This window comes from Andrographis paniculata, unplaced genomic scaffold (genome assembly GCF_009805555.1).
Source record: "Andrographis paniculata isolate CXL003 unplaced genomic scaffold, ASM980555v1 Contig54END, whole genome shotgun sequence".
NCBI classification, from domain to species: domain Eukaryota; kingdom Viridiplantae; phylum Streptophyta; class Magnoliopsida; order Lamiales; family Acanthaceae; genus Andrographis; species Andrographis paniculata.
Window position 1 is genome coordinate 3,366,814 of NW_026137589.1, and position 22,716 is coordinate 3,389,529.

General features: G+C 25.8%; 1 protein-coding gene across 1 annotated transcript; it reads right to left on the reverse strand.

The window, feature by feature from the left end:
- Positions 1–1,377: 1,377 nt before the first annotated feature.
- Positions 1,378–2,854, reverse strand: LOC127255818 (uncharacterized). Its single transcript, XM_051281560.1, has 2 exons — positions 2,430–2,854; positions 1,378–2,332 (listed from the first exon to the last, which is right to left on the reverse strand). The coding sequence occupies exons 1-2, from the start codon at positions 2,830–2,832 to the stop codon at positions 1,563–1,565; spliced, it is 1,173 nt and encodes a 390-aa protein (XP_051137517.1). The 5' UTR covers positions 2,833–2,854; the 3' UTR covers positions 1,378–1,562.
- Between the last annotated feature and the right edge of the window lie 19,862 nt (positions 2,855–22,716).

Sequence of the window (22,716 nt, forward strand, 5' to 3'; positions counted from 1 at the left end):
TGAAACGAATAATTTCTCATTGTAATGGTTAATAAAAAATAGAATTTCGTACAAATTATTTCATACTCTAACTATTAAAAATTTGCTCGAGCATATACTTATAGTGTTAAAAATACATTTTAGATTCAGCTCACAGTTCAAATAGTCCATCGATCCGTTAAACTTATATATAATCTATTTTATAGTTTTTTTTTTTTTCATTCATAATTTTATTATTCCGATTGTTTTTGACATATAAAAATTCAAATGGACTAGGCTCGGCTATGGATTAATTTGGACTGTTCTTTTTTATTTTTGGCCCAACTTTATAACGAAATTTCAAATTTTACTTATTTAGAGCCCAGACTAAAACTACCTTTTTATTCAGCAGGCCCGGCCCGGCCCAGCCCAGCTAAACGACAACTTGAATCAAACATAATAAATTCAGTTCAATAAATTGATTATTTATAGTTTCATACTCCCTCCGGGTCATATCTATATATCAATTTACTTTTTAATATTAATATTATATTGAAATATAGTAGAAATAAAGGTAAAAAAACTAAATTAACTTTTGTATCATATAAATGTAATATATTATAAATTGAAAGGATATTTGTAATTTTAGGTAGATAGTACAATTACTAAAATAAAGAAAATAGATACTTTATTATAAAACTAACTAAATTAGAAAAATGGATAAATGATTAAAGGAGGAGATAGAACTATTTTTTTTTAAATAATATTAAAATTTTTAGGGTAAATTGTTTTTTTAGTCCCGTAACTAGACCCCTTTATCATTTTAGTCCTGTAAGTGGAGCCTGTCGCAAATTAGTCTCATAAGTGAAAAATTTTCGCTGTTTTAGTCCTCCAGCGTCGGAGACGCCCGCGTGGCTTGCCGGAGGTGACGTGTCCGCCAGGTGTCCAGCCAGGTCAGCGACACCTGGCGAACACGTGGATTTATTATTTTTTTTTTCATTTTTTTAATTGGACCAAATAAAAAAAATACAAATAAATTTAAAATAAATTAAAATAAGTTTTTAAAAAAATTTATAAAAATGAAAAAAAAAATAAAAAAAATCCACGTGTCCGCCAGGTCAGCGACACCTGGCGGACACGTCACCTCCGGCGAGCCACGCGAGCATCTCCGGCGCCGGAAGACGAAAACAGCGAAAATTTTTCACTTATGGGACTAGTTTGCGACAGACTCCATTTACAGGACTAAAATGATAAGAGGTCAGTTTCGGAACTGAAAAAACAGTTTACTCAAATTTTTAATATAATGTTTTTAAAGAAGAAATCTTGAATTTTAAGGTGAATAATAAATAATCTTTATAAATAAAGAGATAAAAGACGAACATTAATCAAATTAAACACAAACAAATTATTTATTTCGCACATTACACTGAACATTAACAAATACACACATACATATAATAATAATAATAATAATAATAATAATAATAATAATAATAATAATTATACATATTATCTTGCCTTATTCATATTCTTCGTTTATTGCTTGCAATTAACGTAACGACACAAACATTAAATAAATATAAAAATTATACTTTATAAATTAATCATCTCCGGCAGACAACCCCACGGCCGTCGCTCCCATCGCCGCAATTCAAATCAGAATACTGAAAATCACCGGCGGCAGCGGCGGCGGCCCCGCCCTTAAATCTGGCGACGGCGCAGTCGGCGGAGAAGATCCCCGACGACGCAAATTCCCTCCGGCCGCCGAGCACCGGCATGTCCACCCCCATCTTAGCTCTGCTAACATAATTTCCGGCGTACGTCTGCCCCAAAACCCCATTCACCTCCCCACTCAACGAGAAGAATTTAAACCCTAAATCCAGATGTGCATAGCAATCGCCGCCGCCGGCGACGCCATAGTTATGAATCCTCGAATCCTCCGCCGTGATCGGCACCGCCGTCGCCTTGATCTCGAACTGGTTCTCGACACGGATCACCACCGAATTGGCGTCGCGCGACCGTGTTACCAACACGCCCGTGTCGGGCGCGGATTGGGCGCCGCGGCCGTGGGGGAGGATGACCGGAGCGCCGTCGTAGGAGACGGCGAGGCGGTCGACGGCGTCGTCCCAGGCGGCGGTCTTCTTGGCTCCGACGAAGATTTTGTGGGCGTCGAAGAGGATTCCGATGGATTGGACCCAGGTGAAGTCGCGGCCCATTTTAGGGTTCCGGCGGCCGATGAAATGGGCGTTGATGTGGAGATTGTTGTCGGTGAGGATGCAGAAGTCCCGGTCCTTCTTGCCGTGGAAGTAGAAAGTTATGCCGTCGGCGCCGATGAATCGAGGGTCCTGACAAACAGCTCCGGGCCTATTGCAGTCTGCGTGTGTGTATATATATACATATTTATATCATATCAAATAATTATTCCCGACAAGAACTTACCAAAAAAAAACATAGAAATTTAAAGAACATACCACAAACAGGCTTGCAGCTGACACAATCAACCTCACAAGTATTAGGGCAATCCGCTGGGCACCTATGTTCTCTCCACCGGCAGTCCTCAAACGTACTATTTCTGCACCGGACTCTCTTCCCGCCGGCCACCTCCGACCCATCCGCCGGCGGCGGTGGCGGTGGCGGCGGCGGCGGCGGCGGATAGATCGGTGTGACCACCGGAGGAGAAACGCAAACGGGCTGACAGGAAGCGCAATCGGGGACGCAATCCTTAGGACATTCGAGAGGGCAATAAAGATCCTGGTGATAACAGCTCGAAGTCTTGTCCTGACACTTGACCTTATGGGGTTTTCCGGGCTGTCCCGAGACGGCGCCCGACAATGCAATTACGAGAGCGACTACTGATAGAATGATTCGCGCCATTTCTATATATGAAAATTGCAATTGATTTGAATTTTGAAAAGCTCGGCTCAGTTCGGCTGTTCTTATATTACTACAAAAAGTGACTTGGGGTTGAGTGAACCGGCCGGCCATGATGCTTCTTTTTAAGGTTTTTGTCACGTGCATGAGCTTTGATGTCTTTGCAAGGATAGATTCATATTACACTTTTTTTTTAAAAAAAATTAAAAATGTATATTTGATTTTAATTTATACGTGAAATTTTTTTGAATGTAGGGTTAGTTCTTTTGGTGTATATATATATATATATGTATTGTGGTAATTTTTGGTGAAATAATTATTGAATATAAGTAATACTTCTTCCGTCCTGAATAATATATTCATATTATAATAATTAGCAAGTCAATAAGAAATGAATTAGTAAAAATAATTATAGATCAAAATTAAATTAATTAAATAGTAACTATTTAATTTAAAATTTTTATTTAATTTTTTTTTCTTTTCAAAGACATAAAATCAAATATTTATTTTTTTTTAAAAAATTTATATTCAAAATATCAAATCAATACATATTTATATCACCCCATATAACTATTCAACTTTAAAAAAAATAAAAAATTACTATTTAAATATCAAACCAAAATCCAAATCCCCCGACTAGCACACCACTTTGTTTGAAGGAATTTGATCAAATTCTATTATTTATACAATTTTTTTTTCAAATTATTTATGTCATATCATATAATTATTTCAATTCAAATTTCAACCTAAAATTCAAACCGCATATAAACACACCCTTTATTATTTTTCTCCTAAATTAATTGTAGCATAGAATCTGGATTATGTTGTATTATTATTATTAAGTTACAGATTATATTTGCTTAGCATGAAAGTGTGGGAATCAATTACACTCAAAGGGGTGGTAAGAAGTCAACGAGGGAAGAAATTAAATTCGTTGACTAAAATACTAGGTTATCCACCCCAACAATTTTGGCTGTTTTCGTGTCCAAACATTCTATTAATTTAATATTAAAACCGTAATTAAACAAACATTAATGTTATAGATTTAAGGTATTCAAATTACGCAACGGCTCGGAAACCATGCTGACTAGACACGTAGCAAAATTTTATTTATCCAAAAAATTTTCTTGAACATAGAGTAATAAAATATAATCCCTCCTTCAAAAGCAAAAAGTATATGTATGCTTTTGGCACGAAATTTAAAAAATAATAATATTTTAATTATAGTAGGTAGGTAAAAGTAGTATAATGAAATTTTTGCTCTTATTTTTTGGCTAAATTGCACAAAATTCACCCGTAGTTTCATAAAATTGCACCAAATCTTCCATACTTCTAAAACAACGTCAAACTCCCTCGTGGTTTCATAAACTTTGCATCTAACCCCCTCAGTGGTCCTTATTTAACGCTATTTGACCTAAATGCGCTCAAACTGCGAATAAATTTTAGAATATCAATTTATAAACCCCTAAAATTACAAATATATATATTTTTTATATTTACCCTAAAAAATAGTAAATATACTCAAAAATAATTATTTTTCTCAGGTTTTAAAAATTTATTTTTACTATTTTTTAGGCTAAATATATAAAAAATAAATATATTTGTAATTTTAGGGGTTTAAAAATTGAAATTCTAAAATTTATTCGCAGTTTAAGCGCAGTTAGGTCAAATACCGTTAAATAAGGACCGTTGAGGGGGTTAGACGCAAAGTTTATGAAACCACGAGGGAGTTTGACGCAATTTTAGAAGTATGAGGAATTTGGTGCAATTTCATGAAACAACGGGTGGATTTTGTGCAATTCAACCTTATTTTTTTGGTATAAAAGTAATAATGTGATATAAAGTAGGAGTATTTGTGGAAAAAATAAGGTACTTAATGAAATAGTTACTTTCTAATTGGACGTCTCAAAATAAAAATATGTATACTTTCTAGTTAGACGTAGGAAGTATTTAAAAAAAAAGTGCAAATTTGTCAAAGTTGCGGAATGAATAAATAAATAGAGATAACAAATAATCAGTCTCCTAATGTAATTTATTTTGTCGAATTTAGTTTGCAAACTATTAGATTTAGTTAGGAATTTATTCAAACGCACTCGAAAAAAATAGCCGCCATAGATTTATGCGCTATAAAATAATAATAATAATAATAATAATATTAAAAAAAAAAACAAACAAAAAAATTGTCTAATGTGCAATTGAAGGCCAACGGCTGCGAATTATAGTATCACTTAAAAATAATAAAATAACAAATACTCAAAATAAATGAATAAATAAAATATACTTTCTGCCTCCTATAAAAAATGTCCATATTATTGTAAATATGAAAATTTTAAAAAATATAATTAGTAAGTATAAATGCATTAATAAAAAGTAATTATTGTATAATATAAATAATAAAAAATTAAGATTAAAATAATTAAATAATTTAATTAAAATTAAAAAATATATAAATTAAAAAATTTTAAATGTAATGACAATTTATAATTATTTTTAAATAAAATTGACAAATTATATTGAATATATGAAAATAGAAAAAATATGAACTATGTGGACAAAAAGAATAGTACATTTATTTGCTAGTTATACATAATTATGGATTCATGTATAATACAATTGGGCTTTTATTGGACCAATACAAAACTACAAATGTAAATTGGCCCAAACTTCACTATGCTTAAAAGACCCAAATGAAGAACAATTATTATATTGGGATTATGGTTTTGATTTGATTTAAATATTATTTTTTACCACTATTACTTATCACATTATTTTGTTTTATCAATTCTTTAATAATTTATTATTATTATTATTATTTATTTATTTTTATAATATCCCAACTTATTTTTACCCACTTCATTTTTATATTAAAAAATATTATTTTATAGCGTCCGTGTTCAAGTAAAGTAAGTATAATTAGATGGGATGGATGGAGCAAATAAGAAATACTCCCTCCGTCTTAAAATTATAGTCTGAATTGTTTAATTTAAAGAATATTGATATTATATTAGTAGTGGGTAAAAAGTATGGGTAAAAAACTTTTTTATGAGTGTATTAGTGTAAAAAGTAGTGGCAATTGTGTAATAATAATAAAAAAGTAAGGGTAGTTTTATAGTGATATAATTATTCATGGAAATGAGACTATTGTTTTGGGACGGACAAAAATAGTAAATAAGACTAAACCAATTACAGTGCAGTATATAAGTAATTATATATTAAGATGAGTACAAGTAATTAGTCTTATTAAAAATAAAAAAAAATCATAAATTAAAAAATTTAAAATGTAATTAAAGTATATAATCATTTTCAAAATAAAATATGACTATATTTATGAGATCGACTGAAATGACAACATGTTCAAAAGTTATGGGACGAAAGAAGTATATATATATATTCAGTGTAATTATATATATAATGTATTTTTTTAATAATATTAATTAGAAAAAGTGTCGAAAAATTATTTGTTGGGTGAACAAATAATTCATCGAAGTAAATATACTTCAAATAAATTATTTTGTGTCACTTAATAAACAAATCTAGATCAATTATTAATCCACTAAGATCATACAAAAATTTGGATAGTTGGATTCGATATCGATATATTGACAAATTTGCAACCTACTTAGCTATACTATATTTAGCTAGCTAGGAATTTTAAAAAAAATTAAAAAAATGAATATTAATCACAAAAACCCTAATTAGTTTGTAGTGAAAATGAAATTAAATAATTAAGACTTGCAAGTAGTGTAATAAATTAAGGAAAGTAAAATATATTATTGGAATCAAATCTTAACAAAATCATTAGATGACATAAATCAATGAACAATCATTTCTTAATTTGAAGAAATTTTTGGTCATATTACAAAGAAATTATTTAATTATCCTGTTATTATCTTTGGTTGAAATATACTTTTGATTTAATTTAATTTAAAGTAGCCAATAGTGACAGGATGATCTATTTGTACAAATAAAGAAACTGTCTGTTTTTAAATCATTTTTTTTTATTTACTACAAATGGAATAATTCTGTATTAGATTATATAAATCCGAAAGAGACACAAACATTCCTAATACTCTTTTCGGTCCCATAAATATAGTTTTAATTGGATTGGATACGAGATTTAAGGATTGGATACGAGATTTAAGGAATATTAATATTATATTGATAGTGGGTAAAAAATATATATAAAAGATTTTTTTGTTCTTGTGAGTGTCTTAGTGTAAAAAGTAGTGACAGTTGTGTAATAAAAATGAAAAAGTATGAGTAGTTTTATAGTGATATGGTTATTATGGAAATAAGACTATTGTTTTGAAACGGACAAAAATGGTAAACAAGACTATTGTATTGGGACGGAAAGAGTACTATATTTTAACGGTCTGTTCGAATCGAAGTTAGAGTGTAAGTTCATTTCTAACTCTCTAATTTTTATATGTTTATTTTTCATTTCAACTACTCCCTCTGTCCCATAATTATGTATGTGTTTGTTTTTTTGCATAGAGTTTTAGATTTATTAGTATTATATTGGGATGTAGTAAGAATAAAGTAAAAATGACTAAAATAATCTTATTAGTATTGTGTGATATAAAAATAATGACATTTGTGTAATATATTGTAAGTTATAAGGGTATTTGTAATGTTAGGTAGATTATGCAGTTACTAGAAAAAGGAAATAGATACTTTGTTATGGGACATAGTAAAATAGAAAAATGAATACTTTGTTATGGGACGGATGAAGTATTTTTTGCAAATTTATTGTTTGTGTGGTTTTGATTTGAATATGATATAAAATAAAATGTTGATTTGAATTTTTTTTTTTAAAGAGAAATTTTGATGTAATATTTTATAAAAAGTTAATATATAATTTTTATTAAAAATAGTATGAAGTAAATATATAATTTAAAAAATGGTAAGATTAGTTGTCACAATTTTGTCTCTCATTTAATTTGTGCACCATTTTTAACACATACATATCTACAAATATTCCGTGAGTTATAACATATGACTTACAATTTCAATGATTTTTTTTATTATTATTATTTTTAATTGAGATAATATTATTAAATATAATATTCCATATAAAAATTAAGTATCAATATATATATATAGTAAATCTTGTATAGTACATTAAAAATGACAATAATATTAATAAATTTCATCAAATAATCAATAAAAACGTAAATATTATTAGTACTTTATAAACTTATAAAAATATTCACAATTCTACGAAATAAAGTTATTATAATTTTATAGTTTATGAATTAGGAGTCTATCATATATGCATATAAATTTTCTCTTAATATATATGTGTGTACTCTATAAGGTGCTGCTATATTATATAGAGTTGTTAAACGAATCGAGTTATTCGTGAAATCAATCTGATTCGGTTCGATTTGGCTTGGTTAAAACTCGTTTGCAAATATTAACGAGTCGAGTCGAACACATAAACAGACTTGTTTGATTAAAGAACAGACCCAAGTTTTGTTCGCTAACATTCATTAAACTAATATATTTATTATAAATATCATATATATACATATAAAAATATAATTTATAAATAAATAAACTAATTTCAAATTTTCTTTTAAATTATATATAAATTAACAAAAGTGAAACAAACGAACTCGAATGAGCTTAATCGAGCCGAACACGAACACGAAGTCAAACAATAAATATTTTTAATGAGTCGAACTCGAAAATTTAACGAACGAACATGAATCTTGTTCGCGAATATTAGCGAACGAACATGAAAACTTGAAATTTTGTTCGACTCAGCTGGTTAACTTCTCTAAATTTATATAAACCGGGTGAATTACCCTTTTTTACATCTTAGAGAGTCCAGTTTATTTCCCCACAAAAATAAGTGATAGCTTGGATCCTTAGAGTTTTATTTATTTATTTTTAAAATTTAGTCTTCATTTTATTAATAACTTTTTTTTTTAATACATATCTTATTATTATTATTATTATTATTATTATTATAGATAAATTCTGTTATGTACTTTTGTAAATTTTGATAGTATTAATTTAACATAAATTCTTTTTTTTTTCTTTTTTTTGGGTAAAAAAATCAAATTTTCTAGCGATATACAAAACATAATCGATTCGTTTATCATCTATGATTAATTATCTTAACGTTCTGTGGTGTATCGAATACGCAAATGAACATGGGATCGGGCATTCGAACACTTGCGATAAGATAATTCTTATATATATATATATATATATATTGGGGGGTTAATTTTAATATCTTTAGGTCTAATTAACTACGACCACATTTAAAGAAGAAGATAAGAAAGTGGTTGGACGATGATTATATGATTCATTACATATCAAGAAACTTCCAAATTAGAGAAAACTTATTTGGTTTCCATATTTGTGGTCATACGTTGTTTCCTATGGAACAATCCCTTTTAAATTTAATAATAATAATAATAATAATAATTTTTTTTTGAAAAAAAAAAAAAAAAGGACCAGAAAGGGTACCCATCGATCCCAATTAATTAATCACACAAAAAAGAAATGAAATCGATCAATATATATACAAACCACAAGTGGCAAGTCCCTCTTGTTTTAAACATCATACTTTTGTCTCCATTTATACTGCCACAAAACATTCATATTTCTATAAAATTAGATATAAAAATTTTCAGAAATATCTGTAGCTAATGAATTTGTGAGAAAACATGTGTTCAATATGATATAATTTTTTTAAATAATAAATTAATACTCCCTCCGTCATCAAATTGTATGTTCATTTGACCAGATATGTTTTTTTTAACAAAAATAGATAAAAATAGATTTTTTTTTTTTGATAAAAAAAATGGTATTTTTTTTACTAAAAAAAAAATAGAATAAATTTGAATGACGGAAGGAGTACTATTTAGATAAAATTTTTATTTCAAATCACAGTGAAACATACCCTACAATCCCGTAAGGGATGTAAAAGATGGATTTGTGACCGTGAGGTCATGGGTTCAAACTTGCTTCAGATCCACCTATCACGTACAGTTCGCCTAGTGTGACTTTTAGCGGTTGCGGATTCCCACGTCATTGAAAAAAATAATAATAATAACAATTAAGAACAAATTTAGAAATAAATCATATGTCGACTTTGTTTGAGTGAGTGCGTGGCAATAATACCATCACTATTCTCATGCCGACATCACCCTGTACCTCTCTCTCTCTCTAGTCAATACTTTCTCTATCCTACATATTGTATTTATATTATTGTTTTATCCTTTTCATATTTTATGTTATTTTTTTAAAAAAAAAATTATACTTCCTCCGTCCAATTATAAAGATGACATTTACATTTTGCACGTTGTTTAAAAAATATTATATCTTAATGATAGTTATAATAAATTTAATATAAAAAAACCAAAAAACCCCTATAGTACTTTTACTTTTTTTTATTGGTATTTGTGTAAATAAGTGTAAAAGTAAGAGTATGAGTAATATGGAGTGGGGTTCATGCTTACTAAAAAAAGAAAATACGGAGGGAGTATATTTTATTTTTATATTAAAATTTTAATTAAACTTATTATTTTAATTTTAATTTATAATTATTTTTATATATTATATAATAATTATTTTTATCGATGTATTCTATTTATTAATTATATTTCTTATAAATTCATGTGTCTACGGTAGTTCAAATCAACAAAAAGACAGTACATGCTTATATAACATAATATTGTATCATAGAAGCATGTGTTGTGAAGTTTATTATTGTACTGTAATGTGTGTATATATATATATATATGTTTATTATTCTAAAATCATTAATATATTATGTTATATAAATCTATATCATGCGCTGTCAAATTATGTGTTACATAAAGTATTATATTATCATGTGCTATCAAATATATGTTGTTCAACTTACTAATTTATGTTCACCAGATCAAATCAATATCGTATTGATTTGATATTTCCAACGGGGACGCGATCTATACTTTTAGTAAGTATAGACTTTATTATGATTATAAAGACTTTCAAATTTATATTTATTTAAGAGAATATTATTAGATCGAATCAAGACATAAGATTAAAATATTTGTTAAACTACAATATTTATTAAATTCTATACCAAATTTAGAATATTTGGACAAGACATGAAGATTTTTATTGAAATAGTGATGAAAATGAAAAGATAATTGAAGGTGTGTTTTGAAAATTTAATTAAAAATTAAAGAAAAAAAAAAAAGAAAGAAAGAAGATAATAAAGATAGTGACATTGGTGCTAAATAAATGTTGAATGAGAAATAATATTTAAGAATTAATTTGTTGGTTTTTTTCAAAATTAGTAATAAGTTAAATTTACGAAATGACTAAAAAAATAAAAATAAATTTGACGAACGGATGAATAATTTTTTCAGTGTTGAATCATATAGCTTGAAGTAAAATGCAAAATTTTGATAATATTTTTTAAATAAAAAATAAAATATTAGGATTTATAATTATACACTTTCATAGAAAATAAGTATGAAAAGATAATGAAAAACATAGACAAACGAGCCCTATAATTATATTTTAGTTTAAGATAATTGTTTATTACAATTTGTTCACTCTGTTTTTAGGTGGTATAACTTTTTATAAATATTATTTATAAATACGATATATATAAATATTAATATAATATGATTAATATATATATATAATGTAATCAATTTATAAAAAAATAACAATGTAATACTCTTTTTGTTTCAAATTAAAGGAGTATATTAAGAAATAATAATATTTTATTAGTTAGAGTATTCGTTACTGATATTACCTCTACTTCGTTATCTCTCTCATCCACGTCATATCCAACTCAACATTTAAATTATTTTTTTTTATCACTCATTATAGTAATGATTTTCAACATATTACTTTTACTATTTTGTAAGATCCACACTAATTTATTTATTTCTATATATTTGTATTGCATAATATATATAAATTATTTATTTATATATATATTTATTGTCTAATAATATATTTATATCATTTTATATGAAATTTTAAAATTATCTATATAAATTTTAATATATTGAAATATATAATTTACTATTTTCAAAATTGAAATAATTTGAATAAATCAATATGTATATATATTAAATAATTTTTGTTAATTTTAAAATTTTAAAACTTTTTGAATAATATTTAATTATTTTTTAATTTTTGTTGAAAATAATCGGTTTTTGAGAAAGGTAATAAATTGTGAATAACAACATTTCTTCTTAAAGTAAGGAGAAAGATAACTAATTATTACAGTAAAAACTGAAGTGACATGTATTTCTTCTTAAAGTAATGATAAAGGTAACAGGAGAAGTGACTTGTAAGAGATGCTCTTAGTGAAAATATATAAGAGTTTTTAATATTTTTGTCATTTGATTTTGTGTATAAAGTAATTGTATGTGTAATAGTATGTCTGTAATTTAAATAAAAGTTAACGGGACGGAGAAAGTATTAATATATAAATAAACTGTTTTTTTAATCTCGTATCTTACCCCTTTATCATTTAAGATTTTAAGTGGATCATGTCTGAAAATGATCCCATAAATAAAAAAATTTAAATGGTCATCCGGTGCTGGACTCGCAACACTGGCCCACTGTTGCTTATATGTCATCGCCACGTAAATGCCACGGCAGCAACACGTGGAATTATTTTTTATTTTTTATTTTACAAAATTTCATGCTAAAATATTTTTTAGTCTTGTATATGACTTTCTTTATCATTTTTAGGACATTTAAATGAACTTTGTCTCAAAATAGTCCTGTAAGTAAATTTTTTCGCTAAAATGGTCCTTCGACGTGGCATATATGTGGCGATGATATGTCAGCTGCGTCAGCGCCATGTCAGCAACGGGCTGCTAGCGCAGCGAGTCCGGCACTCGGGGACTATTTTAGCGAAAAAATTTTACTTACGGAACTAGTTTTAGACAGAGTTCACTTAAAGTCCTAAAATGATAAAGAGAGTCAGATACGAGACTTAAAAAATAATTTACCTTAATATATATATATATATATTTGATGATGTGGAAATAATTGTAATTCTTCGAATGCGTTGCGGGTAAATTATCAACCGATATATGTTTATATTATAATTTGAATTTGCATCTTTTTTTTTTTTTTTTTTTTTTTTTTGAGTTTTGTGTATACTAATCCCAAAATTTTCATTTTGATCCAATCTAAAAAATTCAAAAAGTAGTATTCGAATTTTGTGTGTATATACATGCATATATATATATATATATATATTATGGAGTGTTATCGTTATAAGATGGCATGCATGTTTCTTAAATGGGAAGAAATTAATAAAGGGATGAGGTCCTACTTGTTGAAAATTTTGCACATTGCGATGCTGTCCAAATCACACTGCTGTAATAATTTTAATTAATTTTTATTATTATTATTATTATTATTATTATTATTATTATTAAATGACATAAAGTTTAAGGGTGTGTTCATTTTGTATTTAATTTTTTCTTTTTTGAACTTTCGATATTTTTTTTATAAAAAATACTTTATTATATATATAAATATCACATTAAAATATTATTTTATATTAGATTTCCAACAACGTTCACTTAATTTGATTAATGAGTAGAATAAGCCTATACTTCTCTTTATTACTTTATAATCCAACGTCATAAAAAAAATAATAATAAAAATAAGTTAATATTTTCTAGTGTAATATATGTCGGTATGTATATTTTCAATTGAAAATTTGAAAAAAAAAAAAAATAAAATGAAATAAACATTAATTAATCTTTACCAAGCAAGGTATGAAAAAGAATATCCAAAACTTATGGTCCAACAACATATATATGTAACCATATATAATAAACAATGAATTAATTCGAATTATTATTGTTAGTTGACAATTTATAATACATTTGAAGAAATACTTTGCATTGTGGGACACAATACTTCAAATCTCATAATTCCAAATTATTTGGATTAGATATATGTGGAGTGTCATGATTTTCCAATCAATAATTGTTGGTTTGTTTGTTCGATCGAAGATTGTTTGAAAATAATAAAATTTTAAATTGAATTAAAAAATCATTGAATATAAACACAACTATTAAAAAAATAATAATAAATAAATAAATAATTGAGATTTAGCTACGAAAAATTTCGTAGCAAAAGATAATAATTTCGTAGCAAAAAGACTTTAGCGATAAAATGAGTTTTGTCGGCTATAATACTGGGTTAGTAAAAGTTTTTGGTGACAATTTAACTTTTGTAATGAAAAATAAATATTTTTCAATAAAAGTATGAAAACGAGATATAGCTACGAAAAAAGATTTCATAGCTAAAGCGCTTTCGCTATTAAAAAAAAAAAAAATTATAAAAAAAATATTTTTAGTAACAAAATATGATTGATTTTCTTAACTAAATGATTTTTAGCTATGAAAGTATGACTTTGTAGATAAAATCCTTTTTCTATGAAAATAAGATTTTTAGCCATAGAATTTTATTGACAAAATTAATTTTTTAATATATAATTTATTTTTAAAATAAATTTTGGTAATTGAATAACATATTTTAACTACAAAAATATTATATAATTAAAAAATATTATAACTAATTTGACATTTTTTTATAGTGACATAATAAAAATAATCATACACTAATATCAAAATACTCTTAACTTTTACTTAAACTACAAATATATCATTACACATACAATTAATTTATATATAAAGTCAAATGACAAAATTGTCCAAACCTCTTACACACTTCTACTAACTAATAAAATACTACTCCCTTCGTCTCACGTACCATGTCCACGTTGCCGTTTCTGTCCGTCCCATATACCATGCCACTTTTCTTTTTTGGAAAATGATTATACACTTTAATCTCATTTTAAACTTTTTAATTTTATTTTTTTAAAATTTTAATTAAACTAATTAGTTATCTTAATCTTAATTTATAATTATTTATATTATAGGATAATTATTTTCACTAATATATTTTTAATTATCTACTAATTACCCCCTCCTAAAATACTGTATCTACAGTGTAGCAGACACGGTACGTGGGACGGAGGGAGTATTAATTTTTGTCTCGTAAAGAATGGCCTGGTGGTGTGGGGTTGGATGTGTGACCGTGATGTCATGGATTTAAACTCCCGACGTCTCAGGTCACTTACTTCCGATATGATATTTTATTTAAAAAATATATATATTTAATTGTAAACAAATATATATATATATATATATATATTTAATTGTAAACAATTGCAAGTAGTATACTTTATTTAAACCAATAATAAATAAATAAATAGTAGTGGAAATTCATTCGAATCTTAAATGAATCATTAGGGTGACACATATGAGCATTTCTTAATTAATTCCACTATGCATATACACGTAGGATTCATTTGTTAGTATTCCAATTTCCTTCAACCACTATGTACTATTCATCAATAATTTAATTTAATTTAATTTAATATATTACTTATTGATCAATTAATTATATATATAAATAAAAGAATCTTGGGGTATAAATATGTATTTCTTGTTTGTACCCAAATGATCTTCACTTACTAGAGATGGAATTTTGGTGTTATTTTAATCTCACACAGAAGATCATCAACTATTCCCTCTCTCCATAAACTAATGTCCTACTTTCTTATTTGGGAAGTCCAATAACTATTGTCCTATTTTCTTTTCTAAACACAAATTTTACATTTTTACCCTTCATTCATATATTATTTTTAATCTCTACCATACAATTAAGGACAAATTTGTCAAATCATAACAAAAAGACAATCACCTAAAAAATCGTGCAAATATATTTTAGGACAATAGAAATTGGACGGAGGGAGTAATATTTATATATTGTGATAATAATATTTATTGAAATCTACTACGACATTGATTCGATGCTACTTATATAATTATCTATCCACTTGTACTTTTCTTTATATATATATATATATATTATTACCAATTTTTACATCTACAATAATTGGACATGTTTTGGTCATGTAGTTTATAATCCAAACTTTATTTTCTTTTAATTAAAGGTTATGTGTATTTTGATTTAGAATTAAAGGGCGTGTTTGTTTTGTATTTCTAATTTGAAGTATATTTTGTATTAGATATAAGAAAACGTCGATAATATAAAAGTAATATTTTGTATTGAACAGTTGACTGTTTAAATACATATAATATATATTGTATATTTTAAAGTATTAATTGAAAAATATGTCGATTTTTCTTTTTTTTGATTGAAAGAAGACGGGCTTTGTTTCGATAGAGATTTTTGGAGATTTTTGAAAATTTAAAAATTTAAAAAAATTAAAAATTAGAATTTAATTTGATGTTTTATAAAAAAAAAATATATATTTAATATAATACTTTTTAAAAAACAAATAATGTCAAATGAATAAAAGTGTCTTGCTTAAAAGAATGTGTGGATAGACATGTGCTTGCATTTTTATTGAGTCTTTCAGCTCTTTTTACTTTTTCTTTCAAATATTTTTAAGGTGGGACCTACTCGACACCTTCTATTTTTATTTCTATTTTTTTTTATAGTAAATAAATATATTTATATATATTCAAAACTTTCAATTTTTATGAAATTAATTTTGTCAATCATATATAATATATATTATTTATTTGTATTATATAAACTTGTATTATTATACTTCCTTCATTCGCTTTAAAAGCTTATATTTTTTTTTGTCTATTAATATTTAAATATTAATTATTATATCAAAAACTAGTATAAATCAAAAAAAATGGCAAAAAGATTTGTATTAGTGTCTTATAATACTAATAGAAGGACGTTTATACAAAAAGAAAATATACAAATATAAGAATATTTTCAATGATAAATACAATGACACAAAAGGTAAATGTAAACTTATTAAGTAGACAAAGAAAATATTAATTTATATTTTATTGAGATATAATTTTTAAAAATATAAATACATATTTTAAATTTATTTTAATTAAATATATTATACTATAAATCAAATATCAATTAAATAAATTTCCAACCAAAAGCACTTTTGTCTTTGCACCAAATTTTGTGTTATTAGTCCGAATTTAAATTCTTAGAAAACTTGTAGTAATGATTTTCCAACACTCTATTAAATGAATTTATTCCATCAGTCATCACTACAAAAAAATAATATATTTATAACGGAATTTCGTCGCTAAAGTTCACGTAGCTAACGTAATTTCATTCATAATTCCGTTTCTAATGTCATTAGTAACGGAAAAAGTAAATTTAGAGACAAAAATATTTTGTTTAAAAAATAATTTTTTCTTGTAGTGTATCAAAATTGTCAACTAACATTTCGATTATTTGCAACAATATTTCTTTGCATATATATTTTGTAATAGTAAAAATAATTACAATATAAAAATAATTATAAATAAAGATTAATATAACTAATTAGTATTACTAAAACTTATACTCTCTCTGTCCCGATATAGTGTCACAGTTAAGTAGACGTAAGAATTTATGAGAGATATGATTAATAACTGATTAAAAATATATTACTAAAAATAATTATAATATAAAAATATTATAAATTAAAATTAATATAATTAATTAGTATATTTAAAATTAAACAATTATAAATCATAAATTTTTAAAATGTAAAATTCTTTTTTTTTTTAAAAATATAATATGTAAGACAAAAAAAAAATAAAAAATAAAAAATGGTATGTAAGACGAATGAAGTAAATTATTATATAATTAATAACATATCAATAAATAATATTATATAATATTATAAAAATGTTTGTAATAAGAAATATATATATATATATATGAGACAAAAAATAAAATAAAATAAAAACAAAATCTCAATTTCATTGTCGACATGAAAAGAAAGAGACAGTGGGCAAACTCGAAACACTGTCATAATATTGGCCTTCTTTTTATATATATATAAATTTGGGGGTCATAATTAAAGTAAACAATGACACCTTTTTATGCATCGACTAAGTCAATATTAATAATGATGTAAGACAATATATTTTTGGGTAAACTGTTTTTTTTGTCCTGTAATTGGACACTTTTATTATTTTAGTTTTGTAAGTGGAGCATGTTGCAAACTAGTCCTGTGAAAATTTTTTGCTGTTTTAGTCCTCTGGCACCGAAGACGCCCGCGTGGCTCGCCGGAGGTGACGTGTCCGCCAAGTGTCCCGCCAGGTCAGCGACACCTGGCGGACACGTGGATTTATTTATTTATTTTCATTTTTTTTTTCATTTTTTAATTTGGACCGAATAAAAAAATACAAATAAAATTTAAAATAAATTAAAAATAAGTTTTAAAAAATGAAAAAAAAAAAAAATCCACGTGTCCGCCAGGTCACACGTCACCTCCGGCGAGCCACGCGGGCATCTCCGGCGCCGGAGGACTAAAACAACGAAAAGTTTTCACTTATGGGACTAGTTTGCGACAGGCTCCACTTAGGGGACTAAAATGATAAGGGGTCCAGTTACGGGACTAAAAAAACAGTTTACCCTATATTTTTCTAATACACTTCAAACTATATACTCCCATCCGCCACTAAGGATTACATTTATATTTTACGTCATTATAATTAACATTAAAAATATAGTTATATTTGTATAATTTTTTTTGTACAAATGTCATTCTATTAGTATTATAAGACATTAATGAAAGTATTTTTACAATTTTTCATTAATTTATACTACGTTTTGATATAATAATTACTCCATCCGTCCCACATAATTTGTCCTTATTTTCTATTTTCGTTCATCTCACATAACATGTCCTTTTCCTTTTTGGAAATATGATTATCCACTTTAATCACAGTTTAAGTTTTAAATTTTATAATTTTTTTAATCTTAATTAAACTATTTATTTATATTAACCTATAATTATTTTTACTAAATAATAATTATTTATACTAATACACTTTTTAATTATCTACTAATTATACTTTACCTAAATTTTCGTATCTACAGTAACACACCCAAACTATATGGGATGGAGGGAGTAATATTTAAATATCAACACACAAAAAATAAAAAGTAAATAAGACTCTTACAGTCGGACTGATGTAATATATAGTTAATTTTGTTACTGTACTGATTGGGTTTAGGGCTGATTTTACCTAATCACACATGTTTATTAAAAAAAAATATACTTGAAACCTAGCCAGGCTCTGATACCATATCGATTCTGAACGACTGTTTCACCTAAAAGCTCGAACGGTTAAAAAAATACAGCCATTAATTATATATTCGTAAACGAGAGTCCCAAAAAGAGATTTTTTGAATTGATATTTTTCACATGTAAATTTTTATAAATGAACTAAATCAACAAACTAATTGTCACATTTATTACTTTGCTTATATTTAAAATCACTACACTAATATTGAATTGTTATTACTACAAATTTATCACGTATTAACGATTGTATTTTTGGATAAATTATTCTTTCTTTGTCCACAATTAAAGTATTTCTTTTATTATTTTATAATATCTATAATTAAAATATTTATCTTAGATTTAGCAAATGTAATCGAATACAAATAAAAAAAAATATATCTTTGTATTTTCACTTAAAATTATTAGCATATTACTTTCTTACTTTTATAATATATTTTAAATTATTATAATTTTAATATATATATATAGTTACTTGTTTTGGGCTAACCCCATTAGCACATTCTCAAGAATTAATTAAATATTTTAATAAAAAATGTTTTAATTGAAGCCAAAATTTGTAAAAGAGACAAATAAGCATCATGATTCAAGATCGAGTAAAAATTGCAAAAAATATCTCACACTTATACCCTATTATCACTTTTGTTTTGTATTTATCTCCCTGGCAAAATATATCTCACATATTTACAAAAGTCGTTATTTATGTCCTTTTTTTTCGCGCGTGAAATTCACACCACGCGCCCTTACGCGCAATCACGCGCGGCCACGCGCGGTCAAATGATAGAAATAACGACTTTTGAAAATATGTGGGATATATTTTGCCAGAGAGATAAATACAAAATAAAAGTGATAATGAGGTATACGTGTGATATATTTTTTGCAATTTCCCCGAATCATAGAACAATCATTTTTGCACAATATTATTGGAAAAAATAGTCTCATGTTTGGCCTATTGATTTTGACAAAAACAAAAAAAGGTTAAATTAATGGTATAAATTTTAAGTATAATCAATTATACTATTTAAGTGTGACAAATAGAATTTAGAACCACTTTGATAAATTCAATAACTTGATATGGTTTTAAGTATTAACCACGTGTGATTAGCCAATTTTATAATTTAAATTAACATCATAATCTTCTGAAATGATTGGTTTTTTTATTTTTATTTTTATAATAAATTATGCATGAATCATGCACCAACTTGTCTGCATTTTATAATATAATATATACATAATTTTGATTTTATTCTATGCAAATTGTGTAATTATTAGTTATCAACTGTTGTCTACATTCAAACCCCATTTAATAATAATCATAATAATATTTGTAGTTAAAATAGGAAATCATATTTATTAACTCAAAATTTTTATATTTACCTATATTAGTAATAAAAATCTTTAAAATTAAAAATAGTACACATACTAGGAAAGAATGCTCATAAAATAGTAGGGAGATGAAAAAAAATAAAAAAAATGATCAACATATTTTTGGGACAATTTTTTATAAATACTCCCTCCGTGACAAAGTATTCATTTTTTCATTTTAATTCGTCCCATAAAAAAGTATCTGTTTTTTTTTAGTAACTGTGCTATCTACCTAACATTACAAATACCTTTACAACTCACAATATACTCCCTCGGTCCCATATCTATATCCATTTGCTTTTTGCACGGAGTTTTAGAAATATTAGTATTATATTATGATAAAGTAGAAATAAAGGTAAAAAGACTAAATTAACCCTATTAAGTATTGTATGATATAAAGGTAATGACATTTTTGTAATAAATTGTAAATTAGAAGGGTATTTGTAATGTTAGGTAGATAGTACAATTACTAAAAAAAAAAACGGATATTTTGTCATGGGACGGACCAAAATAGAAAAATGGACAGATTGTTAAGGGACGGAGGGAATATTACAGAAATGTCATTACCTTTATATCACGCATACTAATAATATTATTTTAGTCATTTGTATTTTATTCCTACTATATTCAAATATAATACTAATATTTTTAAAATTACGTGAAAAAAATTGATATTTAATTATGGGACGGAGGGAGTAGTAAAAGTTGTATATATATTAAAAAATACTCCCTCCGTCCAGTTAGAAAGTATACATGTTTCTATTTTGGGACGTCCAATTACAAAGTAAACATTTTATTAAATATCTTACTTTTTTCCACAAATACCCCTACTTTACATCACATCATTACTTTTACACCAAAAAGCAAGGGCAAAAATGTCATTACACTACTTTTAACTACCCACTATAATTAAAATACTATTATTTCTTAAACACCGCGCCAAAAGTAATTATATACTTTTCTTGTGGACGGAGGGAGTATGAACAAACACAGTCCCCAAGAACAGTTATATTCCGAAGGTATTATCTAAACACAATCAGTACTATTTATATTCTGTTACATTTTATTGAATTCAATAAAAGTATACCAAATTTCCATTGTGGACAATAATATTATGATACGACTAAATTGACTCTAGCTCTTTAGAAAATGTATATTTATTTTATTTTATTTTATATATAATATATATATATATTATTGTACCAAATTAACACAGATAACAACAGGTCGATTCTGGCCCCAGTGTTCTTAGTACTGTTGAAAAAAATATATATATATATAATAAAAAAATTATATAATATATATATATATATACATATATAGATAGATAGATAGAAATAATTGTACCAAATGGAAGCATATATATAATTTGGCAGGTGCATGATGATGAAATATTTTTGATTATTTGTGGCACATTCTTAGGCGTTACATCATGAGATAATTATATATGATCCTCAATTATATTTAAATTATTTTTCAATGAAAATGCAATATCTTTTTTAAATATATATATATATATATTTCTATTAATTAGTCCACCTGTCGTCATTCATTACGTTAGATTGCAAACAATGTTGCTGTAATATTTTATTTTCTTTTATTTTCATTTAACTTAAATATATATTATATATTATTTCAAAAAAAAAAAAAAAAACATTTAAAACCACAAAAGAACACACCCTACCAACATGTTGCTGTGATACATTGTAATTTGACCTAGAACAAGTCTACATGCATTATATATGCATATATATTTTAAAAATTCAAACTACCATTATTTATTTAATTATTTTTGCCTAAATATTCGTTGATTTTACCCATTATATTTTATATATATAAATGTGTGAAATTTACGGTCACTATTATTCGGTTACACATTAGACTACAAATCGCGTAGTCGTCGAGAAAAGCTATTCTAGGGAAGCTTTGTCTATTTTTTGCTAATACGATGATTAATATAAAGTGAGGAGATGACAAAAGAAAGATTAATTATGAAAATTTTAAATAATGAGAATATAATTAATAGTTTTAATACTAAAAATTTCCTACAAAAATTATAAATTTTCAAGACCATTATCATAATTATCATCAATTTTATCTTTAAATCCATTTTAATAGGGTTCAATCATATACTATAAATAATATTATATTGTTTGCAAAAAATCGTTATATATATATATAACATATTCATTTTTTTAAATAAACTTTGAATTACATGTAAAAATATTCTGATAATATATATATATATATATATTGATATATTGAGTGGCCGACTTAAAAAGAGAAATAATAATAATACACTTTTATATAACTTTCAACTCAAAAGTGTGTTTTGTCTGTGAAGAAAAGATGATTAGATGATAACATTGACC

Bases quoted from the DNA above. Each gene is read 5' to 3' on its own strand.
- LOC127255818 (XM_051281560.1), bottom strand. From the start codon at position 2,832: ATGGCGCGAATCATTCTATCAGTAGTCGCTCTCGTAATTGCATTGTCG. The intron at 2,333-2,429 runs GTATGTTCTTTA...ACACACACGCAG, and splicing joins CAGCTGCAAGCCTGTTTGTG to ACTGCAATAGGCCCGGAGCT.